Source organism: Podarcis liolepis (genome assembly GCF_965112155.1).
Source record: "Podarcis liolepis genome assembly, chromosome: 18".
Taxonomy (NCBI): domain Eukaryota; kingdom Metazoa; phylum Chordata; class Lepidosauria; order Squamata; family Lacertidae; genus Podarcis; species Podarcis liolepis.
In genome coordinates this window covers 1,715,754-1,738,621 of record NC_139572.1, presented here as the reverse complement: position 1 = coordinate 1,738,621, position 22,868 = coordinate 1,715,754, and the positions used below count along the sequence as shown (strand labels likewise).

The window sequence follows — 22,868 nt, the reverse complement described above, 5'->3', positions numbered from 1 at the left end:
ACCTGAGTGTGTGTGAAGATGGAATCTCATGGTTTCCAGCTTCCCCGGGGTTCTTCCTCATCATTAACCTCTTAAGTTCATTTCTTCCCCTCCCCAGGAGACTGATTTGAAGTGGAACAAGTACTTGGACAATAAGCTGGAATTTTTCGACCAGCAGCTCCTGGAAAACATCCGGAGAAACGACGACCCCATGGTGAAGGAATTCATGCGCCTCCTGGCAATCTGCCACACCGTCATGGTTGAGGAGAAACAGAGTGAGTGGCGGCTTTTAACTAATATAAAAGTGTAATAAAACAGCGTTTAAAACTTTCCTGAGCAGGGCTGCCTTCAGGTGTCTTCTAAAAGTCAGACAATTGTTTATCTCCTCGACATCTGACAGGGCGGGCGCCACCACTGAGAAGGCCCTGAAAAGGTCGAAAGGTGTGCGTGTTTTCGTGAGAATGTTTCACCGAAGCGTGCAAAGAGTTTATTTGGCGATCCCTCGTAGCCGAGTAAGATCTTCCATAAACACGGTTTTAGCCATGAGTCCGTAAGTGACTGTAGAGGCCAGTTCTGGACCCACACGTCCTTCCACAGTGGGGACATTGGTCTCCAGGCAGGAGTTGACCCCGGTGAGGGTTTGCCAAGCGTGCCTTCCTCTTGGCACGTTTCTCCCTTGCGTCCTGAGTTCGAGTGTCTTCAAAGCCCACAACACCTTTGGTCAAGGCTGTTCTCCAACTGGAGCGCTCGCGGGCCAGTGTTTCCCAGTTGTTGGTGTTTATACTACATTTTTTAAATATTGCCTGAATGCCAGCAAGGCTGAGTAAGGTAAAGGTAAAGGGACCCCTGACCATTAGGTCCAGTTGTGGCCGACTCTGGGGTTGCGGCGCTCATCTCGCTTTATTGGCCGAGGGAGCCGGCGTACAGCTTCCGGGTCATGTGGCCAGCAGGACTAAGCCGCTTCTGGCGAACCAAAGCAGCGCATGGAAACGCTGTTTACCTTCCCGTCGGAGTGGTACCTATTTAGCTACTTGCACTTTGACATGCTTTCAAACTGCTAGGTTGGCAGGAGCAGGGACTGAGCAACGGGAGCTCACCCCGTCATTGCGGGGATTCGAACCGCCGACCTTCTGATCGGCAAGCCCTAGGCTCTGTGGTTTAACCCACAGCGCCACCCGCGTCCCCCAGCAAGGCTGAACCGGGGTGTAATTCCCTGCTCGGATCAACCCTAGTGTGAAATAAACTCTAGGTCTATGAATGAGGGTCAGCAAGGTTGAAATGGGATATAATGTGCAGCTTGTTCCATACCCTAGCAGGAAGTAAACAAAGTCATAGACTAATGAGGACTAGAATCCTTTTTGAGGAAGTGCATGTCTCTGAAAAATTTCTGGCTCCCGCTAGCTGTTGTTTTAGCTTCTCTGACACCTGAGCGGTGCTGCTATTCTTACTTTCCCATGACAATACCCACAGGGCTCTGGATGGAAGCCAGAAACCACAGCTTGATAGTAGATACTAAGGATTTGTTTGTTTGTGTTTTTAAAACTTTTAATTATTGTACTCAGCCCAATGTAAGCAGATCCTTTCCTTGTCGAGCTAATTCCATGGCGTGACCCGTTAAGTCGTTAACGGGAAAAATGAGGGGCGGCACCTCTGCCTGGCAACGAGATGGGATTTGGTGGAGAAAGACGTCTGTTTTGCAGCCAGAAGAGGAAATGTTTGCAGCGCGTATTACGGACACTGCGCCTTTTGTTTCTGTTTTGAATGGCAATTCCGTTGCTTTTGTAATGCAAAGTTCAGCAGAAATGTTGATCCAGGGGTTTGGCTTGGCCCCACAACCATGGGTTTCCTAGGCCCTGGAGCCGAAATTTGTGGGTGCAGTTGAGGGAGAAATCTGAGAGCTCCCCTGGACCAAAAAACAAGGACACCAGCCAGGAATACCAGAGCGAAACAGCAGCCAGTCAGCTTGGTAGGGGGGTTGGACTCGATGGCCCTTGTGGTCTCTTCCAACTCTATGATTCTATGATTCTATGATTCTATGGTCTTTATTAAAGACTGTTGAGACAGGACTCCCACCTGCCACCAGGTGGAACAAGATGGAAACCCCGAACAAAAGAGAACCCCAACTTTTATTAGCTGCTAATCCCTATGTTACAGCCCCCCAAACTACATCACTAATACATCATGGTTATATCATGAAAGAGGAGGTCTGGTGGCCGTAATCTGAGCATCCTGGACCCTGCCCCATGGTTCTCCTTGCCCTCCACCAAACACCCATCAATATGATACGATAATCTTTATTGTCATTGTCCCATGCAGAACAACGAAATTGAAAAAAATCTATATCAGACATTCAGAAACCAGCAAGCCTGCTATCCCAGCTATCCCAGCCTGGTTAACCCCCTAAAAACTCCGATACCCCATAATTAAATATGATATACTCCCACAGAGACTACCTTACACTGCGTTTAAAACCAATATCGCATTTGGATAAAAACTGTTTCTTAGGCGGCTAGTCCTAGTCTTTATAGCTCTGTACCTTCTTCTAGAGAAGCTGAAAGACATCATCAAGTGTAACAAAAGAGATCTTTACATTTCCCTGTTTCCCAGCCAAGTTCATCGCACCCTTTTGTCTTCATCTGGGTTTGGTATTTCTGGAATGGCTACCTGTCTGGCACTCAGGTATCAGGAGGCCAGGGATTATCACTCAGGCAGAGGGGCTGCTGAGGAGCTGAGCTCACCTGTCTATATGAATTTCTGAAGTTTTCCCAGTGAGCCAGTACAGAGATACATTGATCAGTGAATTCTGACATTTGGTATCGTGCAGCAAAGGCCCTTTGAATAGATAAGAAGAAACTGCGATGAAGTGTTTTGTGGGGACAAATCACAAAAGTCACAAATATATATGTAAAAGCAAAACAAAGAATCAGAACAGATCCATTGGAATGAATGGCTCTACGGTAGTTTTTATGTTGCAAAATTTCAATCTGAAAAACCCAATAAATAAATTGGGGGGGGGGGTGTTTTTTGTAAAAAAAAGAAGAACAAAGACGTCATCCAGCCTCATGGATTTGTGATCCATCTGGGCAAAAGGGCCTGGAGTGATTCTGGCGATGAAAAGGATGTCACATAGAGGAGGGAGAAAGGTTGTTTTCTGCTGCTCCAGAGAAGCGGACACGGAGCAATGGATCCAAACTACAAGAAAGATGATTCCACCTAAACATTAGGAAGAACTTCCTGACAGTAAGAGCTGTTTGACAGTGGAATGTGCTGCCAAGGAGTGTGGTGGAGTCTCCTTCTTTGGAGGTCTTTAAGCAGAGGCTTGACAACCATATGTCAGGAGTGCTCTGATGGTGTTTCCTGCTTGGCAGGGGGTTGGACTCGATGGCCCTTGTGGTCTCTTCCAACTCTATCATTCTATGATTCTATGATGACCCTCTGCTCTCCTCCCTCCCCAATTTCTCTTAGATCAGCTGGTCTACCAAGCCGCTTCGCCGGACGAGGAAGCCCTGGTGACCGCGGCCAGGAACCTGGGCTACGTCTTCCTGTCTCGAACGCAGGACACGGTCACCATCAGCGAGCTCGGGGTGGAGAGAACCTACAAGGTCCTGGCCCTGCTGGACTTCAACAGCGTCCGCAAACGGATGTCCATCGTGGGTCAGTGTTTTGTGGGCCCATAATCACAGAATCGTAGTTGGAAAAGGGGACCCTGAAAATCATCTGCCGCTGTCCCATATGGAAATCCATAAGGGTCCTTGACATCTTGTGGGAGGGCGTTCCACAGGGCGGGCGCCACCACCGAGAAGGCCCTCTGCCTGGTTCCCTGTAACCTTGCTTCTCACAGGGAGGGAACCACCAGAAGGCCCTCAGGAGATGGACCCCGGTGTCCAGGCTGGACGATGGGGGTGGAGACGCTCCTTCAGGGATACTGGGCCATTTAGGGCTTTCAAGGTCAGCACCAACACTTTGAATTGTGCTCGGAAACATCCTGGGAGCCAATGTAGCATATTTTTCGCTCTATAAGACGCACCAGACCACAAGACGCACCTAGTTTTTGGAGGATGAAAACAAGAAAAAAAATATTCTGAATCTCAGAAGCCAGAACAGCAAGAGGGATCGCTGCGCAGCGAAAGCAGCAATCCCTCTTGCTGTTCTGGCTTCTGGGATAGCTGCGCAGCCTGCATTTGCTCCATAAGACGCACACACATTTCCCCTTACTTTTTAGGAGGGAAAAAGTGAGTCTTATAGAGCAAAAAATACGGTAGGTCTTTCAGGACTGGTGTTATGTGGTCTCGGCAGCCGCTCCCAGTCCCCAGTCTGGCTGCCGCATTCTGGATTAATTGTAGTTTCCGGGTCACCTTCAAAGGTAGCCCCACATAGAGCGCATGGCAGTAGTCCAAGCGCATTTTCAAGGATGGGAAAACTCATTCTTCCAGATTTTGCCAGACTACGACTCCCATCAGCCCCAGCGGTCAGGGATGATTGGAGTTGTAGTCCAGGAACATCTGGGACGTTCAGAGGTTTCCCACCTTTGGTAAACAGATGGTGCCTCTCTCTCTCTCTCTCTCTCCCCCCCCCTCTCTCTCTCCCTCTTTCTCAACTTAAGGGTTTTTTGTTTCTCCACCCTACAGTGCGGGACCCTGAAGGCCATATCAAGCTTTACACCAAAGGAGCAGACACTGTGATCCTGGAGAGACTCCACAGAGAGCGTGCGACTGAAGGATGCACCGTCAAGGCTCTGGACGTAAGTCTTTGGAAGTGGGTGGAAGCTGGTGTGACTTAGTGGTCAGAGTGCTGGACTAAGATCTGGACGGCCAGGGTTCGAATCCCCAGCTCGCTGGCTGACTTCAAGAAGAAGAAGAGGAGTTTGGATTTGATATCCCGCTTTATCACTACCCGAAGGAGTCTTAGCGGGTGGCGCTGTGGGCTAAACCACAGAGCCTAGGACTTGCCGATCAGAAGGTTGGCGGTTTGAATCCCCGTGACGGGGTGAGCTCCCGTTGCTCGGTCCCTGCTCCTGCCAACCTAGCAGTTTGAAAGCATGTCAAAGTGCAAGTAGATAAATAGGTACCGCTCTGGTGGGAAGGTAAACGGCGTTTCCATCCGCTGCTCTGGTTCACCAGAAGCGGCTTAGTCCTGCTGTCCACATGACCGGCTATACACCGGCTCCCTCGGCCAGTAAAGCAAGATGACCGCCGCAACCCCAGAGTCGGCCACGACTGGACCTAATGGTCAGGGGTCCCTTTACCTTTAAGGAGTCTCAAAGGCCCTCGGGAGATGGACCCAGGTGTCCAGGCTGAGCGATGGGGGTGGAGACGCTCCTTCAGGTCTACTGGGCCGTTTAGGGCTGTCAAGGTCAGCACCAACACTTTGAACTGTGCTCGGAAATGTCCTGGGAGCCAATGTAGGTCTTTTAGGACCGGTGTTATGTGGTCTCAGTGGCTGCTCCCAGTCCCCAGTCTAGCTGCTGCATTCTGGATTAATTGCAGTTTCCGGGTCACCTTCAAAAGCAGCCCCACAGAGAGCGCATTGCAGTAGTCCAAGCGGGAGATAACCAGAGCATGCACCACTCTGGCCAGACAGTCTGCGGGCAGATAGGGTCTCATCCTGCGTACCAGATGGACACAGAATGGACCTGCTCCTCCATGGGCAACCGTGAGTCCAAAATGACTCCCAGCTATGCCACGCTGCCCCCTTCTGCAGAAATCCAGTCTCTGCTTTCACCTCTCCTAGACTTTCGCGGCCGAGACGCTGAGGACTCTGTGTGTGGCGACGAGAGATGTGGGCGAGAGCGAGTTTTCCCTGTGGAGTAAGAAACACCACGCTGCCAGCGTCTTGCTGCAGAATCGAGCCCAAGAACTGGACAAGGTTTATGAGGAGATTGAGAAGGATCTCAGGGTAAGATCCTTTGGTTAGCAAATGGCTTCTCCTGCGGCCGGACTTCCCTTTCTACAGACCAGATGTCATTATTATTGTTTATTATTATTTATTATTATCACCATTACTGTCACTACGATTAAAAATGTGTGTACTGCTGTACCGCCACAGGTCTCAGGCTGGTCCGCAGCATAAAACCACAATATAAAACCCCCCAAATACATAATATAATAGGGTTGCCATATTTCCGAAAGTGAAAATCCAGGCACAAAAGTTGGCCAAAGTTGCTGAGCTCAGTTGTTGGGGGTCAAGTCAGGAGGGAGGGAGGATCAAAGCGAAGTCGGATGACGGCAGCCAACTGCTTTGCGGTTGACCCAGCTACTTTTGCTCTCCTGAAACTTCCCACGTTCCGTCCCGTCCTAAAAGCCCCTGTTGGAGTCTGGTATTACGAGCGAGGAAGGAGCTGGGGGCGAAAGGTTTCTGGGTTAGCTAGAGCATAGCTGTCAAGCGTCCCTTATTTGGCGGGACAGTCCCTTATCCCAGCGCCATGTCCCGCTGCTGTCCCTTATTGATGATGTCCCTTAAATTTCCCGGGTTTCAAAGGAAGCAGCTCCTCTCCCTCCCTCCCTGCCGGCCAGGGAGGAGGGAGGCTCCAACTGGGTTGCTTGGCTGCGTTGCTCACCCAATAAGGAGTCTAAGGACGACTGGGGGGTGGAGCTTGCATGCCTTGTGCCAATCAAATCGGCCGCGTTGCCTGGGGACTCGCCTTTGCTCAGCGCTTCCCAGCGGAGAGGTGACGGTGGTTTTCCTTGCTGCGTCCCCTTTGCCGGGTTGCTGCGCTGTGGGAACCACCGCTTGAGGCTTCGTTTGGCTGCTGGCTGGGCTTTCTGCCTTTGGCTCGGAGGGGCTCAGAAGTCGAACATACCAGCGCTCTGAAAATCCCTTATTTTGGCTGCTGATCCCTTATTTCCAGGGCTGGTGGTCCCTTATTTTCAAATCTGTAAGTTGACAGCTATGAGTTTGAGTTCCATCATTGCTTTGTCTTGGTCTTCCTCTCTCAGCTCTTGGGGGCCACGGCTATCGAGGACAAACTGCAAGACGGGGTTCCCGAAACCATTCAGCTTCTCAAAAGGGGAGACATCAAAGTGTGGGTGTTGACGGGAGACAAGCAAGGTAAGGCATCCGTCCCACCAACTTCTACCCGCCCTCAGCCAGCCCTCACCTGGCTACCTTTATGACCCTTCTTTGGCGATCCCTCGTAGCCGATTGTCTTCCATAAACACGGTTTTCACAGTGAGTCCGTAAGGGACTGTGGAGGCCAATTCTGGATCCACACGTCCTTCCACAGTGGGGACATAGGTTTCTGGGCGGGAGTTGATCCCGGTGAGGGTTTGCCAAGCGTGCCTTCCTCTTAGCACCTTTCTCCCTCGCATCCTGAGTTTGAGTGTCTTCAAAGCCCAGGACACCTTTGGTCAAGGCTGTTCTCCAACTGGAGCGCTCGCAGGCCAGTGTTTCCCAGTTGTCAGTGTTTATACTACATTTTTTCTCTTGGGGTCCCTATTAACTCCACAATTCTATGATACTATGAAAACATTTGTTTCAGTGTGTGTGTGTGTATCCTGCGCATTTTGAACTCCATGGAGGCACAGGTCAATTCTGTGTCCAGGGCAGCTGTCTGCCAGCTCCATCTGGTACGCAGGATGAGACCCTCCCTGCCCGCAGACTGTCTGGCCAGAGTGGTGCATGCTCTAGTTATCCCCCGCTTGGACTACTGCCATGCGCTCTATGTGGGGCTCCCTTTGAAGGTGACCCGGAAACTGCAACTAATCCAGAATGCGGCAGCTGGACTGGTGACTGGGAGTGGAGACCGCATAACACCAGTCCTGAAAGACCTACATTGGCTCCCAGGATGTTTCCAAGCACAATTCAAAGTGTTGGTGCTGACCTTGAAAGCCCTAAACGGCACAGTAGACCTGAAGGAGCGTCTCCATCCCGGACACCGGGGTCCATCTCCCGAGGGTCTTCTGGTGGTTCCCTCCCTGTGAGAAGTGAGGTTACAGGGAACCAGGCAGAGGGCCTTCTCGGTGGTGGCGCCCTCCCATCAGATGTCAAGGAAATAAACAACTCTCTGACTTTTAGAAGACATCTGAAGGCAGCCCTGTTTAGGGAAGCTTTTAATGTTTAATGGTATATTACGTTTTTAATACTCCAACAGGAGCTGTTGGGCAAACCCAGCCAGATGGGTGGGGTATAAACAATAAATTATTATTATTATTATTACATTGATACCTCTGGTTACAAACTTACTTCGTTCTGGAGATCCGTTCTTAACCTAGAACCGTTCTTAACCTGAGGTACCACTTTAGCTAATGGGGCCTCCTGCTGCCGCACGATTTCTGTTCTCATCCTGAGGTAAAGTTCTTAACCCGAGGTACTACTTCCGGGTTAGCGGAGTCTGTAACCTGAAGTGTTTGTAACCCGAGGTACCACTGTATATAAAAGTGGCTGTAGTCGTTGGCGCATCTCGTCAATGCACCCTTGTCTCATTTTTGCTCTTTCTTTGCATTTTCAGAGACTGCTGTCAATATTGGCTTTGCCTGTCGACTTCTCTCGGACGACATGAGTATTCTAGAGGAGAGTGAAATCAGGTATGGGTGCCTGCTGAGCTCTAGGTGTGGGGCAAGTACTCTCTGGTGAGAGAACCCCCAGCAGAGATTTAAAATCACAAAACATGCAGTGGAAACGCAGGCTGTTAGACCTTCGAAATATGCCCTCTCTTCCAAAGTTTCCCACTTCTCCTAGCATTATATATATATATATATATATATATATATATATATATATATCAGAAAGTTCTTCCTCATGTTGAGTCTTGTAACCCGAACCCATGGTTTACTTACAAGCGCTTCAAAGGTCCGAGTCATGTGCTGTTCCACGCAGCTTTGGGAAAAATTGCACAGGCAGTAGAACTTGGCTTAGTTGCAAAGGGATGAAATTATTCGGTTCCTGGACGCTTCGAATATCGTACGTTTCGACTCCCAAACGCCAAAAACCTGGAAGTAAATGCTTCTGTTTTCAAACGTTTTTCGGAATCTAAATGTGCTACGCGGCTTCTTGCTGAGTGCAAGAAGCTCTTGCAACCAATGGGAAGCCTCGCCTCGGTTTTCGAATGTTTCGGAAGCCGAACGGGCTTCCGGAACGGATTTTGTTTGAAAACGGATGTACCACTATATAGGAGCCCAAGGGAGGCTTGTTAAAGCCATGCGGCTAAGCTGGAGCAAACATGTTGAGCTTCTCAGGTAGACAGAGGAATCAAAGGCTTGGTTACCTAGTCCCTACCTAGCTAAGCCAGGCAGGCCAGCTTACTCTATGGTATTAACCCCTTCATGCATTAACACCACTCTTGAAAGACCTACACTGGCTCCTAGTATGTTTCCGAGCACAATTCAAAGTGTTGGTGCTGACCTTGAAAGCCCTAAACGGCCTTGGTCCAGTATACCTGAAGGAGCATCTCCACCTCCATCGTTCTGCCCGGACACTGAGATCCAACGCCGAGGGCCTTCTGGCGGTTCCCTCCCTGCGATAAGCCAAGTTACAGGGAACCAGGCAGAGGGCCTTCTCGGTAGTGGCACCCACCCTGTGGAACGCCCTCCCGTCAGATGTCAAAGAGAACAACAACTACCAAACTTTTAGAAGACATCTGAAGGAAGCCCTGTTTCGGGAAGCTTTTAATGTTTAATAGGTTATTGTATTTTAGTGTTTTGCAGGAAGTCGCCCAGAGTGGCTGGGGAAACCCATCCAAATGTGAGGGGTATAAATAATAAATTATTATTATTATTACTAATCAGACTTAAGTATGTTGGTTATATGAAGCTGTGTGTCAGTATTTCTGTTTTGGCCCTTCAACCACCCGCCTTGTTTTGCAGCGAGATTCTGGAGCCAGGCTGGTACAGCGATAGCAGCTTAGCTAGCAGTGGAGAAGGCCTTTGCAAAGAAAAATCTTTCTTATCCTTCCCAGCCTCCCTGCCACACGGCAAGAAAGCATTGGTGGTCACCGGAGACTTCCTGGTAAGATATATCGTATATTTTTGCTGGACCCTTCTTCCTTCCTTCCCAGACTTAAATTCTAGAAATGGAAAGTCTTTTTGCAGCCCATTCCACTCCCCCACCCCCCAACATCCTCCATGCAGTTTAGCCTCTTTGAAAGCAGGCACACTAAACCAGTGCTTCTTTCTAGCCAGCGTAGTTTTGACACCTGGTTTTTTTATTACATGATGTTTTAAGCATTTTTTAAAGTTCCTCTTGAATGTCACTCCAAAATTGTTTGATATGCACACACTCCCACCACATAAAAAAGCCAATGCAATTCTGGGCTGCATCAATAGGAGTATAGCATCTAGATCAAGGGAAGTAATAGTGCCACTGTATTCTGCTCTGGTCAGACCTCACCTGGAGTACTGTGTCCAGTTCTGGGCACCACAGTTCAAGAAGGACACAGACAAACTGGAACGTGTCCAGAGGAGGGCAACCAAAATGGTCCAAGGCCTGGAAACGATGCCTTATGAGGAACGGCTAAGGGAGCTGGGCATGTTTAGCCTGGAGAAGAGGAGGTTAAGGGGTGATATGATAGCCATGTTCCAATATATAAAAGGATGTCACATAGAGGAGGGAGAAAGGTTGCTTTCTGCTGCTCCAGAGAAGCGGCCACGGAGCAATGGATCCAAACTACAAGAAAGAAGATTCCACCTAAACATTAGGAAGAACTTCCTGACAGTAAGAGCTGTTTGACAGTGGAATTTGCTGCCAAGGAGTGTGGTGGAGTCTCCTCCTTTGGAGGTCTTTAAGCAGAGGCTTGACAACCAGATGTCAGGAGTGCTCTGATGGTGTGTCCTGCTTGGCAGGGGGTTGGACTCGATGGCCCTTGGGGTCTCTTCCAACTCTAGGATTCTATGATTCTATATGATACATGGTTCCTATCCATGGAACCATGGTAGGCTGAGACCCTACCTGCCTGCGGACTGTCTGGCCAGAGTGGTGCATGCTCTGGTTATCTCCCACTTGGACTACTGCAATGCGCTCTACATGGGGCTGCCTTGGAAGGTGACCCGGAAACTACAATTAATCCAGAATATGGCAGCTAGACTGGGGACTGGGAACGGCCGCCGAGACCACATAACACCGGTTCTGAGAGATCTGCGTTGGCGCCCAGTACGTTTCTGAGCACAATTCAAAGTGTTGGTGCTGACCTTGGAAGCCCTAAACGGCTTCGGCCCAGTATCCCTGAAGGAGCGTCTCCACCCCCATCGTTCAGCCCGGACACCAGGGTCCATCTCCTGAGGGCCTTCTGGCGATTCCCTCCCTGTGAGAAAGGAGGTTGCAGGGAACCAGGCAGAGGGCCTTCTCGGTGGTGGCACCCACCCTGTGGAACGCCCTCCCTTCAGATGTGAAGGAAATAGGCAGCTATCCTATCTTTAAAAGACATCTGAATGCAGCCCTGTTTAGGGAAGTTTTTAATATTTAATGCTGTACTGTTTTTAACATTCAATTGGGAGCCACCCAGAGTGGCTGGGGAAACTCAGCCAGATGGGCGGGGTATAAATAATAAATTAATATTATTATATATTATTATTAAGCATTTTTTAATGTTCCTCTTGAATGGCCCTCCGAAATTGTTTGATATGCACACACTCCCACCACGTATGATACATAGTTCCTATCCCAAGTGGCAATTCATCCGTGACAGGAACCGAGAATTTGGGATGGTCTCTTAACAAATACAGTGGTACCTCAGGTTAAGTACTTAATTCGTTCCGGAGGTCCGTTCTTAACCTGAAACTGTTCTTAACCTGAAGCACCACTTTAGCTAACGGGGCCTCCTGCTCCCGCCGCGCCGCCGGAGCAAGATTTCTGTTATTATCCTGAAGCAAAGTTCTTAACCTGAAGCACTATTTCTGGGTTAGCGGAGTCTGTAACCTGAAGCATAAGTAACCTGAAGCGTATGTAACCCGAGGTACCACTGTAAAGACCATCCGATTGGGTGTCTCCTCATTTTCTTCCCAGGATAAAATCTTCCACACAGAGGGATCGACCACGGAGGAGCAGAATTTGAGCTGGCGCCAGCGCTTAGGCTGCTGCCGCAACAGAAACAAGAAGGACCAGGAGAACGCGATGGAAAAAGCCTTTGTGGAACTGGCCACCACCTGCCAGGCCGTGATCTGCTGCAGGGTGACTCCCAAGCAGAAAGCCCTCATCGTTCAGATGGTCAAGCGCCACAAGAAAGCCATCTCCTTGGCCATTGGAGATGGGGCCAACGACGTCAACATGATTAAAAGTGAGGCCTGTTCCCAGGGGACCAAGAAGACTTGAGCTTCTAGGTCAGGCATCCCCAAACTTGGCCCTCCAGATGTTTTGGGACTACAAAGCCACTTCCGACATCAGGAGGAGGTGGGGTTGCGGGCTTCACGCCCCCAACACGCGCGCGGAGGCTGGTTTCCAGCCCCCACGCGATCAGGGGAATCCTCGGGCCGTGTCATCCCCTGAGCCAGCCAATCGACTGGCTCGGGGTGTGTGGCTTGCCCCACTTAAGGCAAGCGTGGCTCCGGGATCTCCCTCTTTTGCCTGCGCAGCTGCTGTCGTTTCCCACCCGCCCACCCTCTAAGGTTTCCCTTCTGCCCTTGCTATGGAGCTCAGTTGGTCGCCGTTAAGGGGCCTGGTAGGAATTTTTTCCACTTGGCAAATTGGCACCAGCCATTTGGTTTTTTGCCTAGGTAAAGGGACCCCTGACCATTAGGTCCAGTCGTGGCCGACTCTGGGGTTGCGGCGCTCATCTCGCTTTACTGGCCGAGGGAGCCGGCGTACAGCTTCCGGGTCATGTGGCCAGCAGGACTAAGCCGCTTCTGGCGAACCAGAGCAGCGCACGGAAACGCCGTTTCCCTTCCCACTGGAGTGGTACCTATTTATCTACTTGCACTGGTGTGTTTTCGAACTGCTAGGTTGGCAGGAGCAGGGACCGAGCAACGGGAGCTCACCCTGTTGTGGGGATTCGAACTGCCGACCTTCTATTCGGCAAATCCTAGGCTCTGTGGTTTAACCCACAACGCCACCCACATCCCTACCTCGTAGCAAATTGTCACAACTCCTTTGGTTTTGGTGGTTAGGCATTGGTAGGGGTCATGTTATGTAGATGTGTTGGGGGGGAGCAGTGCCATCACCCCCCCATATACTGAAGGGTAGTCCAGTAAAGGATTCCGGGGGGCGTTGCCTCGTCCGAAGTCTATGGAGGTCCGGGCCTAAAGCGCGCCCCCGAGCGGTGACCCCGGGGGAGTACCTAGTTGATGTGCATCAGCAGGGCTCCCCCTGCTGGTGTTAACCCTTCCCGGTCTTCATGCAAGCAGGCTGAAGCTGCATAGGCTCATAGGACCAATGCCGAAGCCAATACCGCTCTTACCTGTAACCAATAAAGTTGTGGCCAATTTTAGCCCATTAACGTAATATACGTGTCTTTATTTCCATTGGGGGGAGGCGGGAACTCGCCACGCAACTCCCATCATCCCTAGCTAACAGGACCAGTGGTCAGGGTTGATGGGAATTGTAGTCCCAAAACATCTGGAGGGCCGAGTTTGGGGTTGCCTATTCTAGGTCTTCAGCTGCAATGCAGGAATCTCCGCTAAAGCAGCCATGACAAATCCTGGCACACAAAACCACTTACTTTATCGATTGCCTTTTTTCTCTCCAGCTGCCGACATCGGAGTCGGGATCAGCGGGCAGGAAGGGATGCAGGCTGTTCAGTGCAGCGATTATGCCCTGGCTCAGTTCCGCTACCTGGAGCGGCTGCTCTTTGTCCACGGCCGGTGGTCCTACCTCCGGATCTGCAAATTCCTCCGCTACTTCTTCTACAAGACCTTCGCCGGCATGATGGTGCAGATCTGGTTTGCTTTCTACACTGGCTTCACAGCGCAGGTAAGAAGGGATAGGGCTCTAGGGCCTCATTTAGCATCCTCATCTCACACTGGCCCATCAGATACCTGTAGGATGACCTCAGGCTCCGACATAGCTGTTGCATCTGTCTTCGTTGCATCTGTCTTCGTTGCATCTGTCTTCGTTGCATCTGTCTTCGTTGCATCTGTCTTCACTCATCGGGGACATAGCTGTCAACCACCACTTATTTGGTGGGAAATTCCCTTATCCCAGCGCCGTGTCCCGCTGCTGTCCCTTATTGATGATGTCCCTTAAATTTCCCGGGTTTCAAAGGAAGCAGCTCCTCTCCCTCCCTCCCTGCCGGCCAGGGAGGAGGGAGGCTCCAGCTGTTTTGCTTGGCTGCGTTGCTCACCCAATAAGGAGTCTAAGAACGACTGGGGGGTGGAGCTTGCATGCCTTGTGCCGATCAAATCGGCCGCGTTGCCTGGGGACTCGCCTTTGCTCAGCGCTTCCCAGCGGAGAGGGGACGGTGGTTTCCCTTGCTGCATCCCCTTTGCCGGGTTGCTGCGCTGTGGGAATCACCGCTTGAGGCTTCGTTTGGCTGCTGGCTGGGCTTTCTGCCTTTGGCTCGGAGGGGCTCAGAAGTTGAACATACCTGTGCCCCTTGGAAAATCCCTTATTTTGGCTGCTGATCCCTTGTTTTCGAGGCTGCAGGTCCCTTATTTTCAAATCTGTAAGTTGACAGCTATGGGCTCTGAACACAAGTTATCTCCTGTGCACTCTTCCAGCTTCCAGCAAGTGGTGTGTTATTGCCTCTGACTGCAGAGGCAGAGCTTAGCCAACTTGATGAATAACCATTGATAGACTCCTCCACCTCCACAAATTTGTTTAATCCTATTTAAGCTATCTAAGTTGGCAGTCGTCGCTGCCTCTTGTGGCAGTGAGTTCCATAGTTTAAACTATGCACTCCATGTGAATTTTCAGGGGTCTCCCCCCCTGCCCTCTCCCTGTAGTTCGTACCCTTTCATTCTGCCGTTTTGTTCACTTCCAAGGTGATATGGTACTGTGCATGACGACCTGTGAGACGGAAGATCCTGGGTTCAAGTCCCGTGTTTTCGTTTGGTTTTATTCTTTAACTGTTGCCCCTGCTCGTGGCGAAACCAGCAGCAACCATGGGGTATAAATAATAAGAAGATGGTGATGATGATTGATAACCATTTTTTCTCCTGCCCAACTGCACAAGTCAAGCACTATTCGAGGGCATCATGGGAGGGAAATGGTGCCTGATTCATAAATGGTGGTGCAATGTGATGTTCTCTTTTTCCAGCTGTGTGCTTATGTGTGTGAAAGAGGGGAGGGAGGGAGGGAGGGAGAAACAGAGATGGGGAGAGAGAAAAGGTAAATTGATAAGGTAGCGTGTTCTCCATAAAATGCATATACCATTTAAGCCAGAAGTGGTCGGGAATGATGGGAGTTGTAGTCTGACAACACCTGCAGGGTCACTGATGTCCCCCATCTTTGCTACGAGAAGGTCTCATTCCCTACTGCATTCAAGAGGTGAAAGGCAGCCTCTGTTCAGAAGAGGCATTCATCCCTGAACGAAGGGATGCCTCTTCTTGGTTCAGGGATGGTGAACATCAGTGAACCTCCAAGGGTCACTGGACCGTAGGTCTCAGCAGCTGGCATGGACCGGATGATAGGAGTTGTAGTCCAACGACATAGGGTCATAGGTTCCTAACACCGGTTGCAAGTTATGTGAAGGAAACCCATCTAATCCTCTCTGGTTTTGCTCTCCCATCTCAGCCTCTGCTGGAGGGCTGGTTCCTTGCCCTCTACAATGTCTTCTACACTTCGTACCCGGTGCTCTGCATGGGCTTGTTTGAACAGGTAAGTCCGCCGTTTCCGTAGATGCGTTTGCTACCCACACCCACTCATCCCATTCTCCTCCATTACGCAAAGAGAGCTCTGCCCTTGGACAAGTCCAAAGGGGTGTGGTCCATCCAATTCTCCATCCTGTTGCCATAGCAACCAATCGGATGCCTGTGGCACGAAACCACCAGCTCTATCCCAAGCAGTGACCCCCCCCCCCCCAGCAATTGACGTTCAGAGACATCATTCCGCTGATCCCACAGGGAGTGTTCAGAGACCAGTGCAATGTAATAACAATAACAGTAACAATTTATTATTTATACCCCACCCATCTGGCTGGGTTTCCCCAGCCACTCTGGGCAGCTCTCAACAGAATATTAAGAACACAATACAGTGGTACCTCAGGTTACATACGCTTCAGGTTACAGACTCCGCTAACCCATAAATATTACCTCGGGTTAAGTACTTTGCTTCAGGATGAGAACAGAAATCGTGCTCCGGCAGAGCAACGGCAGCAGGAGGCCCCATTAGCTAAAGTGGTGCTTCTGGTTAAGCACAGTTTCAGGTTAAGAACGGACCTTTGGAACGAATTAAGTACTTAACCCGAGGTACCACTGTACAACATCAAACATTAAAAACTTCCCTAAACAGGGCTGCCTTCAGATGTCGTTTAGGGTTTAGGGTTTAGGGTTATAATAATATAAACAATAAAAATAATCCACCCCTCTCTCTTTCTCTCCTCCTTTCATTCAGGATGTGAGTGCCAAGAAAAGTTTGCAATTCCCCGAGCTCTACAAGGCAGGTCAGAAAGACCGCTTTTTCAATTTCCGAATCTTCTGCCTCTGCTTCGTTCACGGGTCCTTCGTCTCCTTGGCTAACTTCTTCATCACTCTCTGGGCCATGGGAGACCATTCGGGCTCCCACGTCGTCGGCGACTACCAGTCCTTTGCCATGGTAATAGCTACCGCTGCAATATTCACCGTCATTGCCGAGGTGAGTTTGGGGTGGGTGGCGGGTGCCCGTGTGTGTGTTTGTGCGTGTTGGATGTGATCGGTGATTTAAATCGAGATTTCCCGTATTTTTCGCTCTATAGGACGCACCCGACCATAAGACGCACCTTGTTTTAGAGGGGGAGAACAAGAAAGAAAATTCTCCCCCTCTCTGCTCAGCGCCCCTTCAGCAAAGCGGCAGGAGAAACGGGGCCCCTTCCATTTCTCCTCCCGCTTCGCCGAAGGGGCGCTGCGCAGCTCTCCCTCTCTGCTGAAGCCAGGAGAGTCTTGCTCTCCTGGCTTCAGCAAAAGGAACCTGAAGCCTTCGGAGCGCAGCGCGAGTTCCCGCTGCGCTCTGAAGGCTTCAGGCAGCTATCTCTGAAGCCTGGAGAGCGAGAGGGGTCGGTGCGCACAGACCCCTCTTGCTCTCCAGGCTTCAGCGAAAGCAACGCAAAGCCTCCAGAGCGCGGAGGGAGCGCTCCCTCTGCGCTTCGGAGGCTTCGCATTGCTATCGCTGAAGCCAAGGAGCCTGCGTTCACTCCATAGGACGCACACACATTTCCCCTTAATTTTTGGAGGGGAAAAAGTGCGTCCTATAGAGCGAAAAATACGGTAAACCGAATCCGCCCTGGTGCTGAGCAACATCCCTGTGGCTGCAGATTTGCCAAAGCAGTTTGCTTCACTGACCTTCCTTTCTGTATCTCCCCTTGGAAATGTGGAGTGATGGGAACTTACAGTCATATGTGGTGGGATTGTCCGTTAGTTAACAAATTCTGGAAACAGATTGGTATAGAAATATCGGGAATTGTGGGTAGGAAGGTGGAAATATCTGAATTAATGGTTCTTATTACCCTGAGTAGCACTGATCATAGCTGTCAACTTTTCCCTTTTCATGCGAGGAATCCTATTCGGAATAAGGGAACTTCGCTTTAAAAAAGGGAAACGTTGACAGCTATGACTGAGTTAGAAACAAGAGAGGAGTGTAAATGGGTAAAATTGATGGTAACTGCAGCCAGACAGGTTATAGCGAGTAATTGGAAAAACGCAGAAGAGCTAGGGGTGAAGCAATGGAAGGAAAAATATTATAATCTTAGAATATCTAACTGTGAAGATACACAGAATGAAAGGGTTTAAGGTCAGTGAGAAAGGAGGAGGATTGGTTTGAGAAGATATTGAATTATTTGGGCAGAATCTGGGAGAATGTTAAAACCTAAAACCTTGTGGAGGGAGGAGTGTTAAGGTATATAGAATTGTACATATGCTTGATTTGAATGTGTTATTATTGATTATGTATACCCAATGTAGGGATGCAGGATGTGCTGTGGGTTAAACCACAGAGTCTAGGATTTGCCGATCGGAAGGTCGGTGGCTCGAATCCCCGCAATGACGGGGTGAGCTCCCGTTGCTCAGTCCCTGCTCCTGCCAACCTAGCAGTTCAAAAGCACCTCAAAGTGCAAGTAGATAAATAGGTACCGCTCCGGCGGGAAGGTGAACGGCGTTTCCGTGCGCTGCTCTGGTTCGCCAGAAGCGGCTTAGTCCTGCTGGCCACATGACCCGGAAGCTGTACGCCGGCTCCCTTGGCCAGTAAAGCGAGATGAGCGCCGCAACCCCAGAGTCGTCCATGACTGGACCTAATGGTCAGGGGTCCCTTTACCTTACCTTTACCTTTATACCCAATGTATCAGCCGCCTGGGGGGTTTCACTGTTTGTGTTTTGGTTGTTGGTATAATAATAATAATAATAATAATAATAATAATAATAATAATAATAATAATTTCTGTATCTCCCCTGGCAGAGCATGATGGAGGTCAAATTCTGGACTGTCCTGTCCGTACTGGCTATTGCCGTCAGCATCGGTTTCTACTGCCTTTTCTCCTATATAACTCAAAGCTTTCAAGCCTTCAAGACGTCGCCTGTCGCTTTCCAGTTTCCAGGTAAGGACTCCCGGAACTCTCCCGTGTCTTCCACAACACTCAAACGGCAGATGCGTTGTGGGACGGGAGGAAGCAGGGAGGTATTGGTGGGGCAGATCTGTGTGGGCCATGCTGCCTGTCCTTCAGGGAGGGCCAGCGCCCATTGGGACTGATGGGGCAGGAACCAGGGAGCCCAAACAGTAGGTGGAGTCAGGGCCAATCAGAGCTCCGCATTGGGCAAAAGATTCCTGCATTGCAGAGGTTTGGACCAGATATTCCCTTCCAGCTCCACTATTGTTGTATTATTATATTTTATGAATTGACTGAAATACCCCACTTGGAGGCTGGCGCTGTGGTCTAAACCACAGAGCCTAGGGCTTGCTGATCAGAAGGTTGGCGGTTCGAATCCCCGCGACGGGGTGAGCTCCCGTTGCTCGGTCCCTGCTCCTGCCCACCTAACAGTTCGAAAGCACATTAAAGTGCAAGTAGATAAATAGGTACCACTCCGGCGGGAAGGTAAACGGCATTTCCGTGCGCTGCTCTGGTTCGCCAGAAGCGGCTTAGTCCTGCTGGCCACATGACCCGGAAGCTGTACACCGGCTCCCTCGGCCAGTAAAGCGAGATGAGCGCCGCAACCCCAGAGTCGGCCACGACTGGACCTAATGGTCAGGGGTCCCTTTACCCTTTTACCCCATTTGGAACACACCACAATTTCGGAAGGGTGTTGACAAGCTAGAGCGTGTGCAGAGGAGGGCAGCCAAGATGATTAAGGGTCTAGAACATGGGTAGGTAGGCAAACTAAGACCCGGAGGCCGGATCCGGCCCAATCGCCTTCTAAATCCAGCCCACGGATGGTCCGGGAATCAGCGTGTTTTTACAGGAGTAGAATGTGTGCTTTTATTTAAAATGCATCTCTGGGTTATTTGTGGGGCATAGGAATTCATTCATTCCCCCAAAAAAATATAGTCTGCCCCCCCACAAGGTCTGAGGGACAGTGGACCGGCCCCCTGCTGAAAAAGTTTGCTGACCCCTGGTCTAGAAACCAACCCTGATGAGGAACTGTTGAACGGTTCCAAGGGAGTCCGTTCCACTGTCAAACAGCTCTTGCCACCAGAAAGTTCTTCCTGGCATTGAGCCGTAAACTCCTTTCTTATCACTTGAAGCCTTGGGTTCGAGTCCTACCCCTCCAGGGCAGCAGAAAACAACCTTGCTCCATCCTCCACGTGGCAGCTCTTGAGATATTTGAAGATGGTTGCCATATCTCCTCTCAGTCTCCGCTTTCCAAGGCTAAACATACCCAGCTCCTTCGACCATACCTCATCAGGCTTGGTTTCCATTTTGGCTGCCCTCTTTGGCGAAAGGTTCTTGCACTGCAAGGAATTTGGCTACATGATCCTCACGGTCCCTCCCAACTCTACAGTCCCATGATTCCTCTGCGCACATTCTACCTTATCAAAAGCTTTCTTAAATTGTGGTATGCAGAACTGGACATGGTATTCCAGATGTGGTCTGACCAAGGCAGAATAGAGTGGGACTATGACTTCCCTTGATCTGTTGATGCAACCTAGAATAGTATCACCTATTTTTGCTGCTGCATCACACTGTTAAGCTTGTGGTTTACTAAACCCCTGGATCCCTTTCATGTGTACCCGTAAGTATGAATGGCAGGGAGGATTCTAGCCTGCATATATGTATAAATTCAATTTCTAGGATATATTTAAAAGGCCCTATTTCTTCCTAGCACTGCCCTTGAGTTTCCTTTGCAATTGGCATTTTGTGTGTGTTGGGTAGACCCAGTCTTCTCAGCTGCCTTGCCACCCAACATATGAAGACCCCTCTGATGTTCCCGAGCTGACTGGGTCACTCTTTTCTCCTCCAGCTGCCACCAAGAACGCGCTGACAGACCCACTGTCGCTCTTTGTGGTCCTGCTCTGCGTTGTGGTGAACACGATCCCCTCCCTCACCTTCCGTTTTGTGCGGAGTTTCGCGGGACCCACAACCATGTCGGAGGTGAGTGTTGTTTGGCAGCCTCCCCAGAGTTTGGGTGCTGAAGGACAGCGCCAAAGCGTTGAGCCCTTAGATGGAATCCTTGGGCGCAATCTGTTGGGAAGACGGGTTCAATGGCCTTCAAGAAAATCAACACAAAACGATGTTCCAATGGCATCTAAATGCAGCACAATTCTTTAGAGCTTATCAAGCTGTTTGCTGGAAGTGTGAAAAATATGAAGAGACATTTCATCATGTTTGTTGGACTTGTAAAAAAAGTCAAGAAATATCAGATACACCAATGTAGAAGGTTTTTAAAGCCTAACATTTATTTGAAGCCAGACCTTTTCCTGCCTAGGAATAGTGGACACACAATTAGAAAAAGACTGCGGAATATTATTTCAAGACATGACCACAGCGGCGAGACTTTCCTCTGCACAAAGATGGAAAGATTCTTTATGAACGACGATGGTTGTTAAAATTATTGGACGTGGCAGAGATGGCAAAGTTGATATGTTTAATCGGAGAAAAATCATGGTCGATATTTACTAAGGATTGGAAACTCCTTATAGACGTTTTGTGTGGAAAAGAAAACGAACTTATGATACGTGGGTTTGAGGACTGAGGAAAATATCATTATTAAGAAGTTAGAATTACAGCCGTACCTTGGTCTTCAAACAGCTTAGTTCTCAAACGTTTTGGCTCCCAAACCCGAAAGTGACTGTTCTGGTTTGTGAACTATTTTTGGAAGCCGAACGGAGCTTCCGATTGGCTGCAGGAGCTTCCTGCAGCCAATCAGAAGCCGTGCTTTGGTTTCCGAATGTTTTGGAAGTCGAATGGACTTCCAGAACGGATTCCATTTGACTTCCAAGGTATAAAGGTAAAGGTAAAGGGACCCCTGACCATTAGGTCCAGTTGTGGCGAACTCTGGGGTTGCGGTGCTCATCTCGCTTTACTGGCCAAGGGAGCCGGCGTACAGCTTCCGGGTCATGTGGCCAGCCGGACTAAGCCGCTTCTGGCGAACCAGAGCAGCGCACGGAAACGCCGTTTACCTTCCCGTCGGAGTGCTACCTATTGATCTACTTGCACTTTGACGTGCTTTCAAACTGCTAGGTGGGCAGGAGCAGGGACCGAGCAACGGGAGCTCACCCCGTCATTGCGGGGATTTGAACCGCTGACCTTCTGATCGGCAAGTCCTAGGCTCTGTGGTTTAACCCACAGCGCCACCCGCGTCCCCTTCCAAGGTATATCATGGGGAAAATATAAGTAATACATGGTAAGAAAAGAACACGATGGAAGGATCCTCAGGGGAGATTTGCTTTGATTGTCGATGAAAGGAATTTGCAAAATGTGAAAATTCAGGAAAAAGGTTATGCAAAAAAGACAACGCTTTCTGCTTTCTTTTCAGGTGCTGCAAGCCCGGGACATGCGGGAGAAGCAAAAGGCGGTGGAACTGACCTCTCACATCCGAAGGAACTCGCACCTGAGACGTTCCAGCTATGCTTTCTCTCACAAGGAAGGTTACGCAGACCTCATCTCCAGAGGTGCTAGTCTACGGAGCAAGGGCCCCCGTGTCCGCAGCCAGCTGAACGGCTTTGGCAGCAGCCCCAAATACACCCCCTCTGCCGATCGTGCCTCTGAAGAAAAGAAATTCCATCTCTGTTGACCAGGAGGAGAACAAGGCCTTGGTGTGTGTGTGTGTGTGTGTGTGTGTGTGTGTGTGTGTACCAGTAACCGTAGGGACCAGCGTCGGATAATCTCCATCACCTTGGCGTCCGAAGAGGGCTCCCGAGACCCGAAGCGCAGCCCGCAGGAGATCGCAGCTCTGAGTTCGAATCCCGGCACGCCGGACATTTCCTTGCACGGAAACTGCCGCCGTTCTCGCACGGGCGCCGGCAGACGTTGGGCGGTGACTCTGCTGTGCTCTCTCACCGTAACTGTGGTGCGAAAGAAGACGGTGATGTTGCAAATACCCTCTGAAACTTTATTCAGAAAGCATTCCCATCAACAACCACCGGTGCCTGATTCTTATGGTTGTTTTTTTAATCAGAGGCGCCGGCAGAAAGGAGAGCCTTCAAGCAAAGTGGAGCTTATCCCATTCACCTCTGAGCACAGGGGTCAACTCCTAGGGGGCCAATGGATATTTGCCCCCCTCAAAAAAAACAATGTTTGAGGAGGCTGGGCCCTGCAAAGTTGATGTGCCTTGCTATTCAAATGGTGTGTGTGAACCTCATGATGTGATTGATTATTCAGGGAGGGGCTTGCCTGCCCCCCAATATTTTATTCAAGTTGGCCCCCCTGTTTCTGAGCGTCCTTACAGGGGGTACATACCAGCAGTGGC

General features: G+C 50.1%; 1 protein-coding gene across 5 annotated transcripts in view; it reads left to right on the top strand.

Annotated features, from left to right (window-relative positions):
* The window catches only part of ATP8B3 (ATPase phospholipid transporting 8B3), a 51,256-nt gene extending 28,677 nt beyond the window's left edge, over positions 1-22,579 (top strand). For all 5 annotated transcript variants that reach the window (XM_083483633.1, XM_083483634.1, XM_083483632.1 and 2 more), the window contains exons 15-28: positions 98-254; positions 3,445-3,633; positions 4,608-4,720; positions 5,710-5,874; positions 6,915-7,026; positions 8,426-8,501; positions 9,780-9,921; positions 11,914-12,184; positions 13,589-13,812; positions 15,574-15,657; positions 16,393-16,632; positions 18,424-18,562; positions 20,421-20,551; positions 21,936-22,579. In XM_083483633.1, coding sequence (XP_083339759.1) covers positions 98-254; positions 3,445-3,633; positions 4,608-4,720; positions 5,710-5,874; positions 6,915-7,026; positions 8,426-8,501; positions 9,780-9,921; positions 11,914-12,184; positions 13,589-13,812; positions 15,574-15,657; positions 16,393-16,632; positions 18,424-18,562; positions 20,421-20,551; positions 21,936-22,193 — 2,301 coding nt within the window. In that variant the 3' untranslated portion in view covers positions 22,194-22,579. The remainder of the gene's footprint in view (positions 1-97; positions 255-3,444; positions 3,634-4,607; positions 4,721-5,709; positions 5,875-6,914; positions 7,027-8,425; positions 8,502-9,779; positions 9,922-11,913; positions 12,185-13,588; positions 13,813-15,573; positions 15,658-16,392; positions 16,633-18,423; positions 18,563-20,420; positions 20,552-21,935) is intronic.
* The last annotated feature ends 289 nt before the right edge of the window (positions 22,580-22,868 follow it).